We start from the raw sequence: 21,469 nt of genomic DNA on the forward strand, positions 1-21,469 counted from the left end.
TACAGACACAAACACACAAACACACATACATGCATATCTACACTCCCATACATACGTTAATCCTTACTTCATATCTTATCTCTACTATTAACAATTTATTTTATCTTATTGTAGTGATTGAATAGGTGCTTAATTGTTTTTTCATCTTTTTGCAAAATAATTTTACTACATAAATTATTCTTATTATAAATAAGAATGATGTGGAGGGGCATGTATGGTGCCTGATTTAAAATAATATTTAAAAAAACGAATGTAACAGAACTTCATATACATTTTGCAGGTATGTCTATTTTCTAAAGTAGTTAATGGAATATAATCAAAAAGCATGTCACCAAATCTCATCTTAACCATTTTTTTTGACTTTTTATTTTATTATTTTCACACACACACACACACACACACACACACGATTTTATCTTTACAAGAGATAAATAAACTGACACCAAGCATTGTAAATGGATGACCACAACGAAAGCAACAATGCCAAATCTCAAATAGGCCATCTTTTGGGAAATTATTAGGTAGAAATGCAGTAAACAGTCTCTCGTGGAAGTAGTAGTTTAGCTTTAGTTGATTATGATTGCCAAAATTTAATAAGATTAAGGATAACCTGGGAAGTTTGCTTAAAATGTAGATTACTGGTCTTTATCCTCTGTAGGTCTAGGGTAGGTCCCAGGAATATGTTTTTTTTTTTTTTTTTTTCTGTTCTTTGCTACATTTATTTGTTGAGACAAATGTCTGTTCTTAGCCTTTTTTTTAAAGACGCTGTTGACATGTAATTGACACACGGTAAACTGCATATATACTTCCATCAACATCACATGCACTGTGATTTGCCATGGAAAGCAGGTCACTGCTTTTTAAGTGCATATGACGCTGGTGGAAAAACATAAAAGATTTCATCACTGTCTCATGAGGAGGGTGTAGTCCACTTTTCAGATTTCCTCATGGGTTACAGCTTTTCCAGAATGCACAGAACCTTATGGGCAATTAAAATACTTAAGAAAGGGATGTTCTTTTTTCTATTTAGCAAAGGAACCAAACCTCAAGTTGCCATGTTAGTTTGTTCATAGTGTGCTCAGTATGTGTGCTCTTTTGGAAAGTACAAAATCCTAGGAATAGAATCTTGCTCTTATCTCCTGAGAAGTGAGACTTTATTTATACTCTGACAACATGGTAAAAGCACATTGTCAAAAAGAGAATAAAAGCATTAGAAATGCCCACACTTTGCCAACCAGCCATCTTAAGTCTTTTGCAAATCCAGTTTGAGGTTCTTCTTTATTCTGTGAACTGTTACTTAATAAGCGAGAAAGCGTTTGAGGAGGGTAAAGTGAGAGGAGAGTGTTTTACTTTCTAACGGGAGGTATGTCCATTGGCAAAATCATACAAAAGTGTATACCTATCTCGGTTCTTTAGACTGGAAGTGCATGCCACTCCAGGAGAATGCTCCACTCCAGGGCAAGAGGAGCCCCGGCCTCAGGAGAAATAACCTCACAGGGAAATGTGTTTGGGCCTACATGAATTCACCAGAGTTCTATTGTGCCTTAGCTAGTTTGATAACGCATTGCATTATTTATAGCACTTGTCAGAAACCATTTCCTTTAGTCAATTAGTGTCTAAAAAAGGAGGGGGGAAGCAGGATATTTTCTGACATTTGTAGAAATGATGTGTAAAAAAAGCATTCCCTTCATCATATGACATTGCGCTGTCAGAGATTTTCCTAATATAACATGCCCCACAGACTCTGTTAACTACACATTTTGTTGTTATTAATAAGAAAAGAATAGTAACCTATATATTGTCCATTTTGATACTCTGTCAACTGAAACATTTATTCAGACTTCCAGCCCCCTGTTGTTTGGCAAGTAATTGCAAAATATAAATTTTGTAATTGTTTTTTCAACTAGATTGTTTATTTTGAAATAACAGGAGTTGAACAACTGATTTTACAAATGTTTCCATTGATTAACTGCCATGTTAAGTGCTAACAGTTGAAAATATTTTGCAAAACAGAAATGCAAGGCTTTAAGTTCTATTTATGGGAAGAAAGACATATACCTTTAACCTGTTCCTACAATAGAAAATTACAATCTAGATTTAAGGATAGTATCTTTTTTAGGTCTAGCATAGATTTAATAAATATAGAAAAGCACGTTATTAATTGTTGGTAGAAGCAGGTATTAATAAATGTTTTCTTGGAAGAAGTTTGCTCTTCTAGTTCCAAGTTAATATATGCATATACTTTATGTTCTAAGTGTTTATGTTATTAATACCACTCAAATGGAAGCATGGTTTTGTATTTATAATTGCAGCATTGCTTAAAGTAATGAAAAACTGGCATCAATTTAGGTAACCACTAGTAAAGACATGGACATATAGTAAAGTAATACACAGTTGTTAAAAAGTATTTATGTTGATCTATTTCTATTGATAAAGAAAGGTCATTAACATATATTGTAGAAAGCAAGCCTCAGAATAATATGCTTTAGTATGTTTCCATCACTTTGGTAAAAATGGTGAACTGTGTATGTGTGTTGTATCTGTAGATGTGTGTATGTGTATGAGAAATGCATGGAAAAAAGGACTAGACACACCGTACTAATAATAGTGGTTACCTTTGGGTTTAGAGGGGGTCTGATTTGGCAATGGAAGGATGGAGAATTCTCAGTAAAACCCTTCTGTATGGTTTAAATTTATTACAGTGAAAATGTATTTATTTAGCAATGTCTAAACCCCCCTCCCCCGCCAAAAAAAAAGAAAGAAAAAATACATGGAGTTAATGTACATGATTCATATAAATTGCTTGCTAGAGATTTCTGTTCATCATTTGAATTTATATTTTACTATCTCTTCCATTATTATTTAGTAGTATCTATCTCTATTTAGGTAATAGCTTTATCATTTATACCCATACTTCTCAATCACAAAACAAGGCAGAACCATAGTTAAGAGTGCAAATTGTTCATTCTTTGATTTGAAATAATTCAGGTTATTGTAGTCACTGGAGATGTAAAAGTCTAAGTGTAGAGGAGAAAAACTCAAAATTTAAATAAACAGTATTTAGTTCAACTTTTAATTTGCTCCTGAGGCTTTACATTTCAAATCTGAGAATACTTTATTTTCACCGTCTGATCACCACATGGTAGGTTTTTTCTTTGTTTTATTTTACATCTTTTTCTGAATGTGAGCTCCATGAGATGTGCGTTTCCATGTATGTCTGCAAAAGTTCCTGTGAATGAATGAGTCAGAGATTCTAGATCTGCATTGTCCTTTGATGCTCATATAATGAGATTTCAGTTCTTAAGTATGTTTTGTGGCACAAAAGTGTGGTAAATGATTTATGTATAAATATAAATTTAGTTATCGGGGAGCCAAATTACCTTTTTATCCAGTTAATCTTATATTTTCAAGACGTGCAGAATCTCTCAGTGTGTTTTTCTTTTTTATAAGTTAAGCCTCGTAATTAATAAATATTGAGGTAGGCACAAACAAAATATGCCTCCCTGTTGTCACTGTGGAGCTGCTTTTTGAAATTTTAGGCTTCTGCAAAATACCTTCTGAAGCACTGGCTTATTCTATAGCAGTTGCAATAATATTAGCATAATTTGTTTTGTTCAGCATCAGAGACCTAGTTTAGTATATTTGTTAGGAGCGTTCCCCAAAAGGTACTTCAGCTACATTGAAGTGAGAATGAGTTATTGATGCATGTCTTTGTTTTATAACATATCTTCCTCTTTTTTTAAACTAGGGAAAAACAGCTAGGTCTTGACTCACTATTAGGGAAAACATAATTCTTATTTGCATGTGAGTGTATGTGAATTTGTGGGGTTTTTTTAGAAAAACTCAAGTCAAACTGAGATTCTAATATTTTATTTTTATTAGGAATAAATTCAGTTGACATTGGTATATTATTAAAAGTATGTTTGAGTGTATTTGTTAAAAAGGTAATCTTTAAGGTCAAATATATAAATCAATAGAAATATCCCTAGGATTGAAGCGTTAAACTGTGTGGTACCTTTGTGGCTTGAGTATTTGTAAAGTTTGCAATAAGAGATACATTTGTGAAGTGATGGGGACTTTTACTGATTAAATGGAAAGGAGGAATTATGTACGTATTGTGTTTTGTCATGAGAAGTCAATTAATTCATTTAATTAGGATGCATTCAATCCTATATCCATATTTGATATCATTCATTATATTCTGAAGAATAATTATTTTAGATCTCTTTAACTATAAACACAGATTTTACATATTTTTCTCATAATGATTAATAATTAAGCAACAGATTTTGGGCAGTCCTCTATAGAAATAAGCCAATAAGATTTCCCAGGTTGAGGTTACTAGGTTAGGTTTTAAATCAGATATCTGGAAATTCAAGATTTATCTGCTAAGATCAAGCTTTTGTGCTCACATATAGTTGATGGTAACGAGGGCTATTGCTACAATAAAATTTTAGAAATTCGGGAAAGTGTGACAACTATGATTATTTGGCTCTAACAGAGATATGCTTTATATTTTGGTCCGAATTTTTTTGTTTTGTTTTTGTCACTTCTTTACATATTGATTTTATCATTTCGCTCGATTGAAGCTACTCGAATGGAAAACAGGCACAGGCTAATTATGGAGAAGCTCTTAATGACCACCGGTGGTTGTGAGAATGATTCTGCCTTGGAAAGTTGGAACAGTGGGGCAAAGAGGTACACATGCAGCAGATTTCACTGATGTACAGGGTGCCGTGGGAATATTTCCTCAAGTCTCTCGTTAATCAACTTTATACTTACTTTTGAGTTGTACAGTAATGTTATTAGGGAAGCATGGGTGAATTTGTTACCATTCCTCAATCAATGAAGATAATATTTAAACATGTTTTAGGTGGAGGTACCACCAACCTCAGTAAGAAGCTAGGTGATATTGTTGAGAAGATGTAAAGATGGAAAATTAAAGCTAAGATTTTGGCCCCTAGTTACTGTGCCAAATAAACTATAACTCATTTAAGTAAACTTTAAAATCAAAGTCCCTAATCATGGCATTGCCCTGGGAATAACAGTATCACGATGTCTTACATTCCATTTAACATTCACAGTTTTATCATGCTTATTTCACACTGGTAGATTCCAGATGGGTTAATGTACCATTCTTCCTGAAAACTGCCAGAATGGTTAGATTTGGTTTTTCTATCTTTTAGCTCTTTGAGCACATATCCACATTGTTAATTTTATTGTAGTCTTGTGTTCTGACTTCCTAATTATTATTTTGAAATATTAAATGACATGGACAGATCAGAAATGACTACCTAAGCCTAACAAGATAACAACTTCTTTGGGTAATATATAGAATAAATAAAACAGTACATAGGATTAGCATTTCATCTTGAAGAATGATAAAGTAACATTCATAGTGTTATTAGACTTTCTCATGGAATAGAGGGAAATGTTAAAAGACTGCCTGTTTGAATATCATCAGAAAAAAAAGGCAAATTTTCCCTTCTTTTGCCAGAATTGAAGACTGATTCTGTCAGAAATTCACAGATAATTATTTACAAGTTTTAAATTTGCAAAGCCACGTGTAACTGTTTCAAATTATTCCGTGGATTAAAAAAAAAAAAACTTCCATCAACTTCACAATGAAGGAGGTGTATAAATATGGTTCTGTGTTAACTTCACTGCCTTGTGCTCTTTCCAAAGAGTGGCGTTTGCCGGTGGCTTCATTCAGTTATAAAGGTGGCATCTCAGTGTTTTAAACTGTGGTTCATAAGCAGATAGTGAAATAGGTACATAGTATTATGCCAAATACTAACAACTGTTGTGAAGAAGAATAAAGCAGGATAAGGGGCTGGTGTTGAGAGGAACAGAAGGTTTGGATACTTTTGACAGTGGGCGGAAAAGCTTCTAAGAAGATAACTTTGCTGTAGGGACTGGAAGAAGGCACAGTTAGGAACAAAACTAAGCTTCTAAGAAGATAACTTTGCTGTAGGGACTGGAAGAAGGCACAGTTAGGAACAAAACTAGTGGCTCAGTCTACAAAATGCAGTGAGTCGTTCTGATATTTATCTTATGTCTTTTTTTTTTTTACGTCTTTATTGGAGTATGATTGCTTTACAATGGTGTGTTAGTTTCTGCTTTATAACAAAGTGAATCAGTTATACATATACATATGTTCCCATATCTCTTCCCTCTTGCGTCTCCCTCCCACCCACCCTCCTTATCCCACCCCTCTAGGTGGTCACAAAGCACCGAGCTGATCTCCCTGTGCTATGCGGCTGCTTCCCACTAGCTATCTACCTTACGTTTGGTAGTGTATATATATCCATGCCACTCTCTCACTTTGTCCCAGCTTACCCTTCCCCCTCCCCATATCCTCAAGTCCATGCTCTAGTAGGTCTGTGTCTTTATTCCTGTCTTACCCCTAGGTTCTTCATGACATTTTTTTTCTTAAATTCCATATATATGTGTTAGCATAGGGTATTTGTCTTTCTCTTTCTGACTTACTTCACTCTGTATGACAGACTCTAGGTCCATCCACCTCACTACAAATAGCTCAATTTCGTTTCTTTTTACGGCTGAGTAATAGTCCATTGTATATATGTGCCACATCTTCTTTATCCATTCATCCGATGATGGACACTTAGGTTGTTTCCATCTCCAGGCTATCGTAAATAGAGCTGCAGTGAACATTTTGGTACATGACTCTTTTTGAATTATGGTTTTCTCAGGGTGTATGCCCAGTAGTGGGATTGCTGGGTCATATGGTAGCTCTGTTTGTCGTTTTTTAAGGATTCTTATGTCTTTTAAGTTTTACAATTTTGCCTGATATAGGAATCAATTCAAAATTAACTTTTTAATCATTGACTGAGTAGAGGCTTCATGTTTCATTTTGTCTTAAATGTAAATACTTAAGGGACAAGAGTTATTTTCTAATTTGAGTACAGTTTAGTGAGTTGCGTTTGGAATTCAAATCTTTAGCAATAGTGCATCACCTAACCAACACTCCTTCAATTTCCTTCAATAAGAGACCACTTGATGATTAGGTAATCAAACCTATCAGAATTCTAAAGGAATGCTTTGATAGACCTTCGATTACTTATTTGAGTTGGTAAACATAATCTTACTTTCCTTGCTAGCAGTTTGTCACCCAAAACACAGTGCAGAGCGTCAGACCAGTAGGCCACGTTGCCCATCGCTGTGCCATTCCAGGGGATTTGTGGTTGAAAGTTCTCTTTTTTTCTCAGCAGTGTTTCTAAAACTTCAGTGATTTGCATATCTCCTTCATGATTTTTACCAATATATTTACTTAGTCTTATTCTTTAAATTCTTTTTAGTATACTTTAGCCTCTTCCTAAGTTATGATGTCCACAGGCTTGACAGACTTGTTTTAGCATTCCGACGCATCTATTAAAATTATGTTGTTTCTGCATCACTTAAAATCGCCATGGGTGCTACCAGTAGTGTGCTTACCCCTCACTGAGAAACACTGATCTCAGCTTTTTGTTATATGGAGTTGAATACTGCTGAAGATTGCATTAACCCGTTCAGACCACAGTTTTTCCCACATAATAAATAACTTTGTTACTCTATTTAGTACCTTAGTGAGTAGAGAAAGAACTATACAGCCTCCAGAAATGCTTAGTTAGTTGTTTGTTTACTGAAATCTCTGTTAATATTTGGGACAAGCCATGAGCAAAATTGTACTGTGAGCTAACTTAGTTTACTAAAGTAATGCATTGCTAATTATGGACTTGTCGACACCAGTGAGCCAGGGGGAAAAGTTAACTGTTTTGGACGACGAGCTTCTCCTTGTCAGCTCCAAACATACACAGCGAAGCTGGCCATCTCTTCCAGTTAGATTGAAACTTGTCTTAGTAAGTAAAAAACCTCAAATAATTACTAAGTTAACTTCCTCAATATGTAACTTATTTCAAAATCAAAAGTTATGAAAAAGTCCCCCAAGTTCCCAGCTAACTACTCTGGCTTGTAATAGAACCAATCTGCCTATATTTGATTAGTAAACATATATGACTAAGAAATTTAACCTTGCTTATAGAGGCCATCCGGTTCTCCAAAACAGAATTTTAGTCTTATACCTTGTAAGTGTCTGTTTATCCTTTACTGTAGAATCCATGCAACCCTTAAATAGATAATTATATGAAGCCATCCACTGTTACTTTAATGCTAATATATATCAATTGCTGTAAGAGTAATTATTTGTAATTCCCCGTGGTTTTTTTTTTTTAAACTTTATCCTGTTTTTGGTTTCTTTTCCTCTATTTTTACATTTTCTTCTTTTCCCTTCTATTTACCTTCTCTTATCTTAAAGTAGAAAATACATGTGAATTCTGATACCACTCAAGGAGAGATTGGTCTCGGTCCTTGGGAAGAATATGCCTGTCTGTATGTAGAACATGTCCCATGATAGGAGGAACACTACAGTTTAGTGTTTGGAATTTGATCAACAGGTAAAAGAGGACTTGTTGTTATGCAGGTTTTTAAAAGTTTGATTCTCACTGAAAAACGGTTGTATTCCCAATCATTTCTTTTGTTCGTTTTTGTTCAGGGAGGTTTATTATAATACGTTGAAATATTGGTCAAAAATTTACCTTGGAAGCAATTTACCTTTTAGTAAAAATCTTTTTTTTTTTTTTTTTTTCTTTTTTTTGCGGTTCGCGGGCCTCTCACTGTTGTGGCCTCACCCGTTGTGGAGCACAGGCTCTGGACGCGCAGGCTCAGCGGCCATGGCTTACGGGCCTAGCCGCTCCGCGGCATGTGGGAGCTTCCCGGACCGGGGCACGAACCCGTGTCCCCTGTGTCGGCAGGCGGACTCTCAACCACTGCGCCACCAGGGAAGCCCAGTAAATATCTTTACAGTAGAAGTATTTCTTTCAGTAATTATTTACAAACAACACATATTTTTAGAGTAAATATGTTTGCAAGAATTCCTGCAATCTGAACAATACCCATACACTTTTAAACATTGTCTCTATCTGTAGAACGAAAATCCATTGCCATTTGAAGTATTGACCCGAATCCTATAAAATCTTAATCTATCAAAGCACTCAGTTATGAAGATTTCTAGTCTCCTCTGAAATTCTTATGTTTCAATAAAGAAAAAGAAAATGGTTACAAGACAGTATTCTGATATCAGCAATTTAGTCAAACCAATTTTTAGGATAAAGTTTGAGTTTGTTACTCCCAGTGCCCTGTATCAAAGGCTGGACACACATTATCAGGTGCAGCTGGACTATTTCATAAAAGTCGGTGTCGTATCTGGTTGCTCATTTGTCCATGCCTGGCTAATTATAAATATTTTGATTATCGTCCTTGCCTAATACATTTTATAATAGTATTTTCAGCTTACAAATACTTATCTATAATTCTTTCAGTGATACTTTTTGATGTAAATAGGATTTCTCTGCTACAGAAAATATAAATAATCAGGACACCCATTTATAAGCATTTAAGTAATTAAAGTATATTTTGTACTTGAGTGGAACTAAACCTGTAACACTGTAGAAAGGAAAAATAATCAACCCAAGAAATTAATTTTGTAGTTGTATTTAGACATAACCAGCAAGCAGTGAAGATATTTCTAATGGTACCATTGTCTGTCCTCATGTTGTTTAGATCCCATAGATCATGATGAAATTTTCCTCAGAACTGGACACACATTCTCACAAACATGTTTATTCCTAGTAGGTTGAATAAAACCTATTCTTTTAGTAAACATTTTAAGAACATCTGTTATGTTCCAGGGACTGGGTTAAAAAAAAATGGTAATACACTCTATTGTCATGGAGTTTATAACCTTGGGGGCAAAAGTACCAAGAGCTACAAAGTACTGAGAATATTCTGAAAGGGAATAATGTTTATCAGAGTTGGCCCAGCCTTCTACGGAAGGTGATATTTGAAGAGCAGTTTAAACAAGGAGAAGGGATTTGCCGAGTTGAAGGGGTGAAGAAGTATGTGTCAAACCAAACAAAGGGTTAGCATGTAACAAGTCCCAGGAGTTCACAACGGTATGACATATGCCAAGAACCTCGGCAGTTTTTCACAGCTCCTCTCTCCCAGGGAGGATAGAGGTGCAGCGCTGGGGGAAACCAAAAAGATAAAATGTGTCAATTCAAGACAAGGAGAAGGGGGCAAGAAAGAAGGAGTTGTACCGGCTGTTAGAGGTCAAATAATGACAAGGGACTATGCGTACGTAGTCTTTGGATTTGGCTTGGTTGGGGGCATTGACGACTGTCGCTGAGCACTAAAGTAATAGTTATGGAGATTACACTGATATAGATTCAAGCGTGAATGGAGGAGAAGCAGGAAAATAGCACGTGTAGATGACTCTTCAGACATTTGTTTGGGAAGCATGGATTACGAGCATTAGGGAGAGGTGGTGTGTAACTAGGCAAGGTCCCCTTCCTCCTGCTGTGCCACCCCTTCCAGTTTAGAGCTTCTTCAGCACTTTGAGGGCTAAGAGAAGGAATTGCAGGAAAGGCAGGTGTTCCTATATAGAGGGAGTTTAGAGGCAAAGAAGTCTCGAGAAGGAGCCAGTCAAGGTGGCAGCTTAACCTTGGGCAGGAGAAGGGAAAGCTCCTGGGAGACTGAGAAGAAAGATTACAGAAAGATAGTTTAAAGATGGGTGGTGGGAAGGTGAGAGAGAGTCCATGCCTGGGGGCCACTATTTTTACTATGAAATATTTGTGACATATGAGGTCATCTACTGTTGGTAGTGAGAGCAACATGTAGGAGGAGGGACTTGAGAGTAATGAAGTTTTAGAAGAGCTGGAGTGTGAGAGGGAGCTGTCCAGGGCCAGGGGGAGGATTCCTAGACAGTGGGAGGTCTGAGTGACCCTAGAATATAGAAATTTATAGAGGCAATGAGGAGTGTGTGTGTGTGTTTTCAGGTGTGTGTTCACATTTGTTTATATGGGTGTGTTCCTGCATGTGTTTGTGTATTTATGTGCTATAAAGTGAATTCCAGTTCGCATGTAGAAATCAGTCATTTAATTTGCCACAGTTTATGGAGCTCCATCAGTTTTCAATCCCTAAGCCAGGCACTTAGGGTTACTGAGATGAGTAAGATTGTTTCTGTCCTTGGGAACATTAGGCTAGTGGGTCAGTCATGTACGCAAATAAAACACTGTATAGGGGAGCAGAGGTAATTGGGAGGAGACAGTGTTAATATATGGGTGGGTGGAGACGGAGGAAGTGACATCCTGAAAGCTTCTTGAAAGAAGTGACATGTTAGCCAGCTTCTAAAGGCGGTAAGGGTTGCAGGTGAAGCTCTTGAAGATTCCAGAGACAAAAGAGATGTTGACCACAGGTGTGGTACATATGCAAGGCATGAAGAAGTTGAGAAATTTTGAATGCAGAGTAAACATTAAGGAAGGTGGATGAATCTTAAGAGTTTGTGACCAACTTGGCTTTGTTTTTACAGAACCAGGAAATAGGACCGGAAAATTTTTTAAAAACAAAAATATTTCTGGAGCATCAGTATGAGTTTTTTTTTTCTTTTTAAATCTTTCCAAAAGTTGTAGTCTTACTACAATATTTTCTAAACCTAGTATCTGGGAGTTTTAAAAAAATTAATGTTAAGAATGACAGTATTAGTTCTAAAATAAATTTTAAAGATTTCGGCTAGATATCCATGGTTTATATATATGTATGTATATATTCATATTCTGTATTCTAATTTCCAAATTATAAATATATTATACGCTAGTTGGCCATTCTTGGCCCTTGAAGAAGTGTAACCTAACAGTATTTATTATACTGTGTCATTGCTCTTTAGAGTGTGAAACTTTTAGAGTTATTAAAGCCTTGTTTTCTTTGGTATCTTTCAAAATGGGGGAAAGAAGTATATGCTTTTGGTAACTACTGAGCATTTTCTGAAAGTTTTTCCATCTAGATTGAAAGAGAAAGTAAGTTGTTAAAAGCAAAAATGCCCCACTGTAGAGAGCAGTCTGAGTTAATAGATCATTAGGCAATAGGGGATCCCCCAGCTCCCACCCTCCAGCTTCATTCGTACCTCTGAAGTGCATGATGTTGCCCAAATCAAATTGTTCACTTAATATTTCATGTTTCTGCGATGGACCCACTTTCTCCCTTGAGGTTCACTTCAGATTTGCCAGCCACACTGACAACACTGCACTCCTTATTTTCCCCACATGACCTCAACTTCTGCTTAAAAAATGTTAGAATAAAGGATGCTTTTGTTCGTATCTCGCCTCCCTGTGATATATTGACAAAGTGTCTGCCGGCTGAATGGAATAGTTTTACAGTATGAGTGCCGCTTTCAGTGGAGGGGCAGGACTTGGGCTGTAGAAGGAAGTGAATTGGATAGGTCAGGAGAATGTACCATTTGTAAACACCCCTTTCCTTTTTTATTCACGTGTCAGGACAGCAGGAGCAGGCTGTTCAGTGCCCGTGCCTGCGCAGAGCCGGAGGGAGAGCAGCTTGGAAGTCAGCTGTAGTTTTTAAACCTTGCTTTTTATTTCCTGATAATGATCTTCAAGTGCTTGGACTTGTTTGAGAAGCTGTTTTGAAACTAACATGGTTTAGTCCACTAACTGCATGTTGGGTAAATTCAAAACCCACATGCTCGTCCTCTTGCAGTGGAATAAGTCACATCTGATGGACATTTTCTGTGCTTATAGCATAGTAATGAACATCTGACAGGCGCGACCTTTCATAAGACAACCCACACTATTGGCTTTCTGCCCAGAATATTGCTGCAACACTATCTGTGATTGGTTATCTCTCTATCATGCATTGCTTCACAAGGGGAAACGGCCCCTTTTTTTAATAAATCTACGATGGCTGGCTGCAGTATGCCTCACTGTAAGTATTTGTGTGTGTGTGTGTGTGTGTGTGTGTGTGTGTGTGTGTGTGAGAGAGAGAGAGAGAGAGTGTGTGTGTGTGAGTGTGTGAGAAAGGGAGAGAGAGAGGCTGACTTGAATACTACTTAGTCTGGTAGCACATGGCAAGGTTGTGATACTGTAGGACATCAGTGAAGAGCTACTTAGTAAATCTTAACCTATCTCTTTTTTCTACAGGTTGGTACTAAGAAGTGCCTTTCCTGACGTCTCTGCTGCTTGGAACCGCTTCTAGAGCAGTCTCTGCTTTTGCCTTGCTTGCTGCCAGCTAGACTGTGACGACAGCACATCCACCCTCCACCTCTAGCCCAGACACCCCCATTTCTACTTATAATCAAGAGAAAAGCTCTAAGTATCTGGCATTGCCCTAGGCTGCTTTAGTTTTAAAAGAAAAGTTTGCTGAAAAAGTAAGATATCTTCTGCCAGGAAATCAAGGAGGAAAAAAAAAATCATTTTCTTGATTTTGCTCTAAACTGCTGCATCTGTCTATGCCAAACTAATCAATACCGATTGCATCACCAAACTCCATTGCAAATTCAGCTGTGAGGAGATTCCCTTTCAGACAACTTTGCTGAAAGCAGCTTGGAAATTCGGTGTCAAAGGGTCTGCCACGTTTTCATGCTTGCATTTTGGGCTCCAAATTGGCACTGGGAAGGGGTTACTGAGAGCACAAGGCTGATTCGAGGCCCTCCTTTTAAACGTTCATCTACTTACGATCCTAGTATTTCTCTAAAAACCAAAACCTCTTTGAATTAACAGTTTCATGCTGTGAATTTCTAGTGGGAGATTCTTTTCCTTGATATTGACAACACAATTTTCCATGTACTTTTAAAGCAGGGAGTGGGGGAAAAGTATTTTGGAGGAGACATTTTCATCATCATTTTACAGTTTTATCAGTTCAGTTTTTTCTTTTTTTTGGTTGTTACTGTTTTTTTTTTGGGGGGGGTTGAGTTTGTTGGTTTCACTGAAAATTTTAACTACCTGTAAAATCTAAACATGGCTGTTAGTGTCACACCAATTCGGGACACAAAATGGCTAACACTGGAAGTATGTAGAGAGTTCCAAAGGGGGACTTGCTCACGGCCAGACACGGAATGTAAATTTGCACATCCTTCGAAAAGCTGCCAAGTTGAAAATGGACGAGTAATCGCCTGCTTTGATTCATTGAAAGTGAGTAAATATTATATTATTTTAAGGATATGCAATAATTGAATAAAGGGGATATGGATATACAGTCCACTGAGTTTGGAATTATGGATTGCTGTGTTAATAGTTTTAGTTATACGGTGTGTTCTTGATGATGTTGAGGTGGGGGACTTTACTGAGAAGCAATAGAACCAAGTCTGGCCAAACTTTCTTTGTTATGAATAACTTTCTCCGTCCTTTAATGCTGTGATTTTTTTTTTTTCTAGAGCAGAAGGTGTCAGGCTACTTTTTACTTAATAATAGCTCAGTCAGTGCCTATCTATAGGAATAGTAAATGTAGATACATGTGTGTGTTAGCATGTGCATAGATTATATACAAGGCCGTGGCACTAGCTGAATGGGGATGATTTGTTTTTGCTTGTTTGAAAACGTGCTGTACCGTTGTAAAAGTATAGCAGATTTTGTCAGCTAAACTTGGATAGACTTTTTATATTAATGTTTTGACATTGTGGAGTTCCTTTTTGTTGTATGAGCATATTATTTTAAGGCCAGAAGCAATGTGTTTTGTGGAAAACATAACTATAGAAGTAAGGTTCTGGGCTGCTGCCACAGTACCCTGTCAGAGGCATAAACTTTGTTGAATGTGACTTTTATAATTCAGTAGAAACGCTTGAGTAGTATTATTAATTGGATTTTTTAAGTTTCTAAAATTCTAATGTGAAGTAACTTAGCCGTTTATTTTCTGTTACCTCCTGATTATTATGTTTTTATTTGTAACAGTCTCAGCTAAGGGTGTTAAAAGTTAGCTTTTGTGGGCACCATGACACCAACAAGTTCACTTTAGTATATTTCGACATTCAAAAATGTCATTGGGTTCGTGTTTCAGGTATCAAGTTTGAAAGTGGGTCTTTTAAAAGATAGCATACGTGTCTTAATTTTGATGTGCAGGGTCGACTAGAAGTGTGAAGATTCCTGGGTACTCTCTACATACTTGGTTCAATGAACTGCCTTTGAATATTAATGTGCTGGTTTAATTCACTCTTTGAACCTTGGAGAGGGGAGTCGCTGTTTTTTCAACATATGTAGAAAAGTGAAGGTTTCATAGATCCATTTTGTCTTTTGCAAAAAGAAAAAAAGAGTGCTACAGTAACCTTTCTTTAATACCATAGGGGTGAATTAACTGAAATAGTTAACGTGTAAGTTAACTCATAACTCACCCCAGTGTTACGAGTTAACTTGTGAGTTAACTATTTCAGTAAATTGCTTCTCGGTCCAGTGTGTGTAGCTCACTTTGCTAAAGTTTCACCAAAGACTCAAGGATATTATCTTCAAAGTAGAATATGAAAAAAGGTATTAACGACAACAAAGATACCTTATAATGTTAGATTGTTCTTAGTGTCATAGTGCTAAAGATCAAGAAACAAAAGTTATAAATTACCACTGGGCCTTTCTTTCCCTTTCCTTTGAAAGGCATCGATGAAGGGCACAGTGGTTGTGCCTTGTGAACGTGTCTTCCTAAATTCCTGCCAACTGAACTTAGGTGTGATTAGAGACTGGGACCCATAAAATGAGGGGCAAAGGGCTAATTACTCTTGTCTGTAACCAGCTGTGTCCATAAGTAGCCCTGTTTTGACCCAATTACTAGTAAATCCAATTTTTAATCCCACAGACAGTTGATGGTGCACTGGTAGCTGCAAAATGAAGGACCTTAAACTTGGCTGTGACACTGAGTGGTTTCACAGAAGACCTGCTTTCACAGCATTTGGAAACATTGTGAAACATTAAAATTCAGTTGCTATTTTTCCATCTCAAAATATTTTTTTAGTTGCTGCTCACTTGTGGCCATGGAACAGTCCCCCTTTGAGTAAAGCAGCAGCATTGCTTAATGACATGCTGTGTGGTTAACAGGATTCAACTGCCACATCAACATCAAGGACTTTTTTTTAATAACAAATAATTTCAGGATTTTAAGTTTACTTTTGAAATGAGCTTGTTGTGGCAGCTAATCAATGCAAACGTTGTCCATGTTCTTTGTCTTTCTGAGAGAAACTGAAATTTAATTTATAGTGTCTAAAATGTGGTAAGATATTTTGATTTAAATAACAGGGAAAAAATAAACACAAATTTATTTCTGGTGAAGCTTCATCCCCAGAACAACAGCTCCTTAAATGTTAGGGAACTATGTTAAGAAGTAATTTTTAAAAATTTGAATGTGTAATTAAGTATTCATGTTTCAAAAAGCCATGTTTCATACATATGTGTGTATGTTTGTAACTAACACATGTGATCCTTTATAGAGTATTTAGAATCCCACCTTTTAGATAGTAGTCTTCCTGTGTTCAATTTTGTGGCTAAAATAGATCAAAAACATATTTTAAAACAGTTAAAGTAATTCTATGACTCATGCCTGAAGTTCTGAAATTTGGGAGCATTATGAGATTTCCATGCCAGTAACCGCTAGATCATTTGTATTGTTTCAGAGAGTAAACGGAAGGAATTTAGAAAACTTGTAATATCCTGACTTCTTTAATAAAATGTGTTCTATATATTGCTACAATCCATAGTCCAGCCTTTTGTGAGTTCTTGAGCCCTGAGATGGAGGTAGACTGTGTAATCTACTATTTTTAGCAAGTTAGGAAAGCAAAGCAAATACTCTCTGAGAGGACCCTGGGAAATGGCTGTACCCTTCAGCTGTGCTGTTTCAGACTTTGGCCAGGCTCCCAGGTGACTTAGGTTTATAGCAGACTTCTACACAGAGGCGGAGAATTCATTTCATTAAAAACAGAAGTCAAACAGTTCAAGAAAGTATTTATGTAAAAGAAATCAATTGGCATACTAAAGGAAATAGGAAGAAAATCAGCTGATAGTCTTTTAGTTGCATATAGGTGATTTTAAAGTTTAAATAATTAACTTAGATGCATTTACTACGTGAAAACCGAGAATTCTGCGTCACAGTAAATGTGTTGCTAAGTAAAATGAGAATATATAATAATGAGGAATATACGTATATTCCTCATTATTATATATTCTCATTTTACTTATGAATATACTGAAATAGAATGATGGCAGTAAGAAGGAACAAAAGATGTAATAATGACTTATCATTTATAAATTAAACAATATTTTAAGCACTTAATTTTTCTCCCTTAATTTTGCTTTTGCACTTGCAGTCTTAATTTCCAGCAGTCTAAGAGTATATTCATACTGAGAATTAAATTGCTCACAGATTATAGATTTGAGTGTTTTATTACTTCAGAAATACTGAACATTAGAAAAGGTGTTTTATTTAATGCTGGAGAGGATTTTTTTTTCTTATGGCTTATGAAAGGGATACCCAAAGAGAAAAATATCAAAAGAAAAATGTCAACACTATAAGATGCTATTAGAAGATCATGTTTCAGGAATGATGATTCAAAGAGTCGTTAGTGGCAAGTTACCGATTTTCTTCAGTAATCATCTCTTAACTAAAATTAAGTAGTTGATATAAAGAAAGCCTACAGGCTGTATTTGAAAGTGATGCCAGGTTATTTATATTATCAAAAAATAAGCTTTCATCTTGTGATCAGCGGAAAGAGACTTGCTTATTGAATTCTTCTTTTTCAAACATCCATTTACTTTTCAGGTGCTCTGGGAGGAGAAATATAACCTTTATGTTTACTATCTATTTTCCAAAAATCTAGCAAACTTTTACCTTTGAAAAGTTTAGTACCTTGTTCTCTTACCAAATTGGGCAATTTTGTTTAAGATAAATAATTGTTCATTTCACTGTTGTACATGTTTGTGTATATAGATAGCCCAGCTGATCAAATTTATCATAGACACATCAGAGACCAGATTCCACTGCAAAGTGGTGTGGAATCAAGGGCATGAGCGAACACATTTAAAGTGCCTCTGAAGACTTAGTGGAATATGTGAAGTAATAAAATCAGCTATTAGAAGACACACAAATAGGTAAACATCCAGGTAAATGAGCAACTAGAAAACTCATAGTAACGCAGATAAACCAAGTCTCCAGATGGTTACGTGGGGAGAGGGTGACATAACTGGACATAATAAAGTCGTCTCAAGGTATTGACAGTTACACTTTAGAAGATCTTCCATTGTTAGCACAGTTTATCTTCCATTTAGCAATTGCCTGTGTTGCTGCTACTGTAAGTCCCAGCATAGTCTTTCCATAATATCTTTTAAACCAGTTCAGCTGATAATCCTGACAAAATGGTATCTGCAAGTTTCAGGCTAAACATCTACTTTTGAATTAAAACTTTGATCTAGTAGGCTCCTAATTGGAATAACTTTTACCTAGAATTTCATTGTTGTTTGTTGTTTTGCTAAGTGCATCTCCCATGTGATATGAAAACTCTGACAGAGTATTGTAGGTACACGTAGCTCTGTAGGTACATATTCAGTGTGTCTTTCAGTGACAGGTTGACACAGGACTTCCTCATTTCCCCCTAATGATTTAGGAGATGAGCTATTAGCATAACTTGGGTAGCACTGTGTATCATATGAAAGTTCAAATTGTATTTTCTAAGCAGAAACGTCACAACTTTGTAAAGAATACCCTGTGAATGAGCCAGGCGTAATGTCATCAACTCTGACACAAACGTTTCTTTAATGAAATTCTCAGTAGCCGCAGCTGCTTTGGTAATACTTACAACTTTATTCATTTACCTATTTATATTCTATGGTTAGACTTTTTTTAGAATAATATTTTTTAAAGGAGCAAAGATTTTTAAACTTTTGGACAAATTTCAAGCCGTGTTTTGAATCATGATACCTAAGGCACTAATTCTAGAACTAGTTTTTTTTTCTTCTTCGTAAGATTATGGTACACTGCTTCTATTTTTTCTTTTTCGCATTAAACCTTGCTTCAACTTTTGTGGCAAACGAAAAACAATTTAAACCTAAAGCAATGTGGCACTTATAATCGAGTTCAAACTTTAATTGTAACTCAGACTTCTAAACATACACAAAATTCTGATTCCACACGAATGGCCTCAAAGCGATTCCATGTACAAGGCTGTTGCTGATGGCTATTACTGACTTAAAAGAGCCTATGCAGTGTGGTGTGAATCTTGTATTCAGGAAGTGTGTGACATGTGCCTGGTTCACGCGAGAGGTGAGAAACTGAATGTTTCTCAGACTCAGCACAGACACCTAGGGACCTAGTTTGGGAAGCTTATCCTGTCATTTTCCTTGCCAAGGATAAGTAGAGGATTTCAGCTATCAACATCGCTAATCTGTTACCTTTCATGCTGAGCAATGTCTCTGCCTTCCCACAGACTTAGACAAAGCTTCTTATTTTCTTACAAAGAGATCCTATTGAGCAAATTTTGAGTGTTTTTTTTTTTGTTTTTTTTTTTTAAACTTCAGCAGAAGCACATTTTGTGCTTGTAGATAAGGGAGCAATTTCTATGTTAACAAGGCCAAAAATTATGTCAGTGGAAATGGATAACTAAGTAGATGGTCTGTGATTTAGCCCTGAGGATAGTTATTAATACGCAGAAATTTCAGTAAAAGCAACTGGAAAGGCTTGTTAGAAATATTTAGTTGCTTGAAGTATAACAGATTGTTAGAATAGTGATTTCTTGGTGAATTTTACCTTAAACAGGAATAATTCTGGTGAGGACATCTTATTCTAATATTTATTTATGATAAACAACTACAGAGTTTTTATCTTATACTGTATTTCTTACACAGAAAACATCAAATGAACATCACCTACAGCATTATTTATACTCTTCTGGCACATTTTTGAAAGATTTTCACTTTGAGATAGTTTGATTTGTTGTTAGAGATAAAACTTTCTCTATTATAAGGACTTGTGTTTTAAAGATACTGATAGTTATAATCCCTTATACATTATAATTTGATTGAAAGGCTGTCTCCTGGATACCTTTGGGCCTTGGCCGTGTCTGACCAGTAATATTCTTCTTGTGTTATCCCTGAGTTCTTTCCAGCTTTCTAACTGCCCAGCTTCAGAACTGTTGGTTCTGATCCCTTTTTATATTTCTCTCTGGAGTCATACAGAAATGATTTAGACATTTTGTCTTTAAGGAATTACATTCAGTATTGAGTAACAGAGACACCTCTCCTCCCCAGCATGAGGCATAAACAAATTAAGGGTTTATATTTCAGTAGGTTGTCCAGGCCTATGTGATGACTCCACAGTCACTAGAACTTAGGTTTCTTTACCCTTAGGTCCTCGGGAACACATGACTTCCAACCATAGGTTTATTTAAAAATTGCAAGATGGCCACTGCAGTGCCAGCCACCATATCTGCATTCCAGGAAGCAGGAAGAAGCATGGGCAAAAGAGGCCACAGCCCAGCCCACTTAGGCTCCTTTTAGCAAAAGTCCTCTAAGCTTCACCCAGTGATTCATCCTGGTTTCTCATTGGCAGCAAGGATAGCTGGAAACTATGTACTTAACTGTCGCCCTAATTGAAACCGTGCCTCTGGGTAGTTTAGGTAGAAGGGGGAAATGGATGTTCGGGAGGGCAGTTACTGGGATGGGAGTTAGCGAGATATTTTTCCCCCCAGAAAACTTCCAGAATCAAGTATCTCTCCCTGAAAAGCATCTGGGTATGAGAGGAGATCACTTCTGAAGAGAAACTTTTATCTTCTTATCTTGGCAAACCTGTCCTCACTTTTCCTGTCCTTGTTAACTAGAGTTGCCTTTTTTTTTTTCTTTCAAATCATGATATAGTTAGTCAATAAAATATGGCATATCACGAATGGATTGATTTTTACTAATACAGAAATAAAAAATTGCTTTCTTTATTTTTTTAAAAATTTTCCTATTGCCAGTGCATACTTATATAAACAGTTATATATTTATAACTGGAATATAACAGGAATGTATGTCATAAAAAACAGGTCTCAATGATTTCGACAAAAGAATCTGTAGTTACTCTGATGCCTGTTTCTGCTGCTTCTGCAGAAATACTTTATTTCCTCTGTATGAAGCAAAATAAAATGAGTTAATATTTATTGAAAATTATTTTATGCTGGTCAGTATTTTCAGTGCTTTTACTTTTTTCATAGTACTTAGTCCTCACAAAAACTCTTTGAAGAGTTACTGGTATCACTGCCATTTCTCAGATGGTCACACTGAAGTACAGAGAAGTTAAGTGATGTCCCCAAGGTCATTCACCCAGTAAAATGTGGACTCCAAGCCTGGTGACCTAATTTCACAGCCTGCACTTTTAACCACTTTCCTGTAAAACATTGCTTCTTAATTTACATATCCACGTCCCAAGGATTCAGCAAAGAAAATACCTGACCAGCAGTGCTTAAGAATAAAAATTAATATTTCAGGCAGGTTTACAGCATAGGGCCTAAAGCAGTAAATACTCAAAACATTATATTTTAAGTCAACAAATGAATCAGTGAGGGAACACAAAATAGCATCAAGAATGCTTCCACCGGGCTTCCCTGGTGGCGCAAGTGGTTGAGAGT

At 36.3% G+C, this 21,469-nt stretch overlaps 1 protein-coding gene across 13 annotated transcripts in view; it reads left to right on the plus strand.

The window, feature by feature from the left end:
• The first annotated feature begins 13,859 nt into the window (after positions 1-13,859).
• Positions 13,860-21,469, plus strand: part of MBNL1 (muscleblind like splicing regulator 1) — a 143,481-nt gene continuing 135,871 nt past the window's right edge. For all 13 annotated transcript variants that reach the window (XM_065876235.1, XM_065876233.1, XM_065876230.1 and 10 more), the window contains exon 1: positions 13,860-14,033. In XM_065876235.1, coding sequence (XP_065732307.1) covers positions 13,860-14,033 — 174 coding nt within the window. The remainder of the gene's footprint in view (positions 14,034-21,469) is intronic.

Source organism: Phocoena phocoena, chromosome 4, assembly GCF_963924675.1.
Source record: "Phocoena phocoena chromosome 4, mPhoPho1.1, whole genome shotgun sequence".
NCBI lineage: Eukaryota > Metazoa > Chordata > Mammalia > Artiodactyla > Phocoenidae > Phocoena > Phocoena phocoena.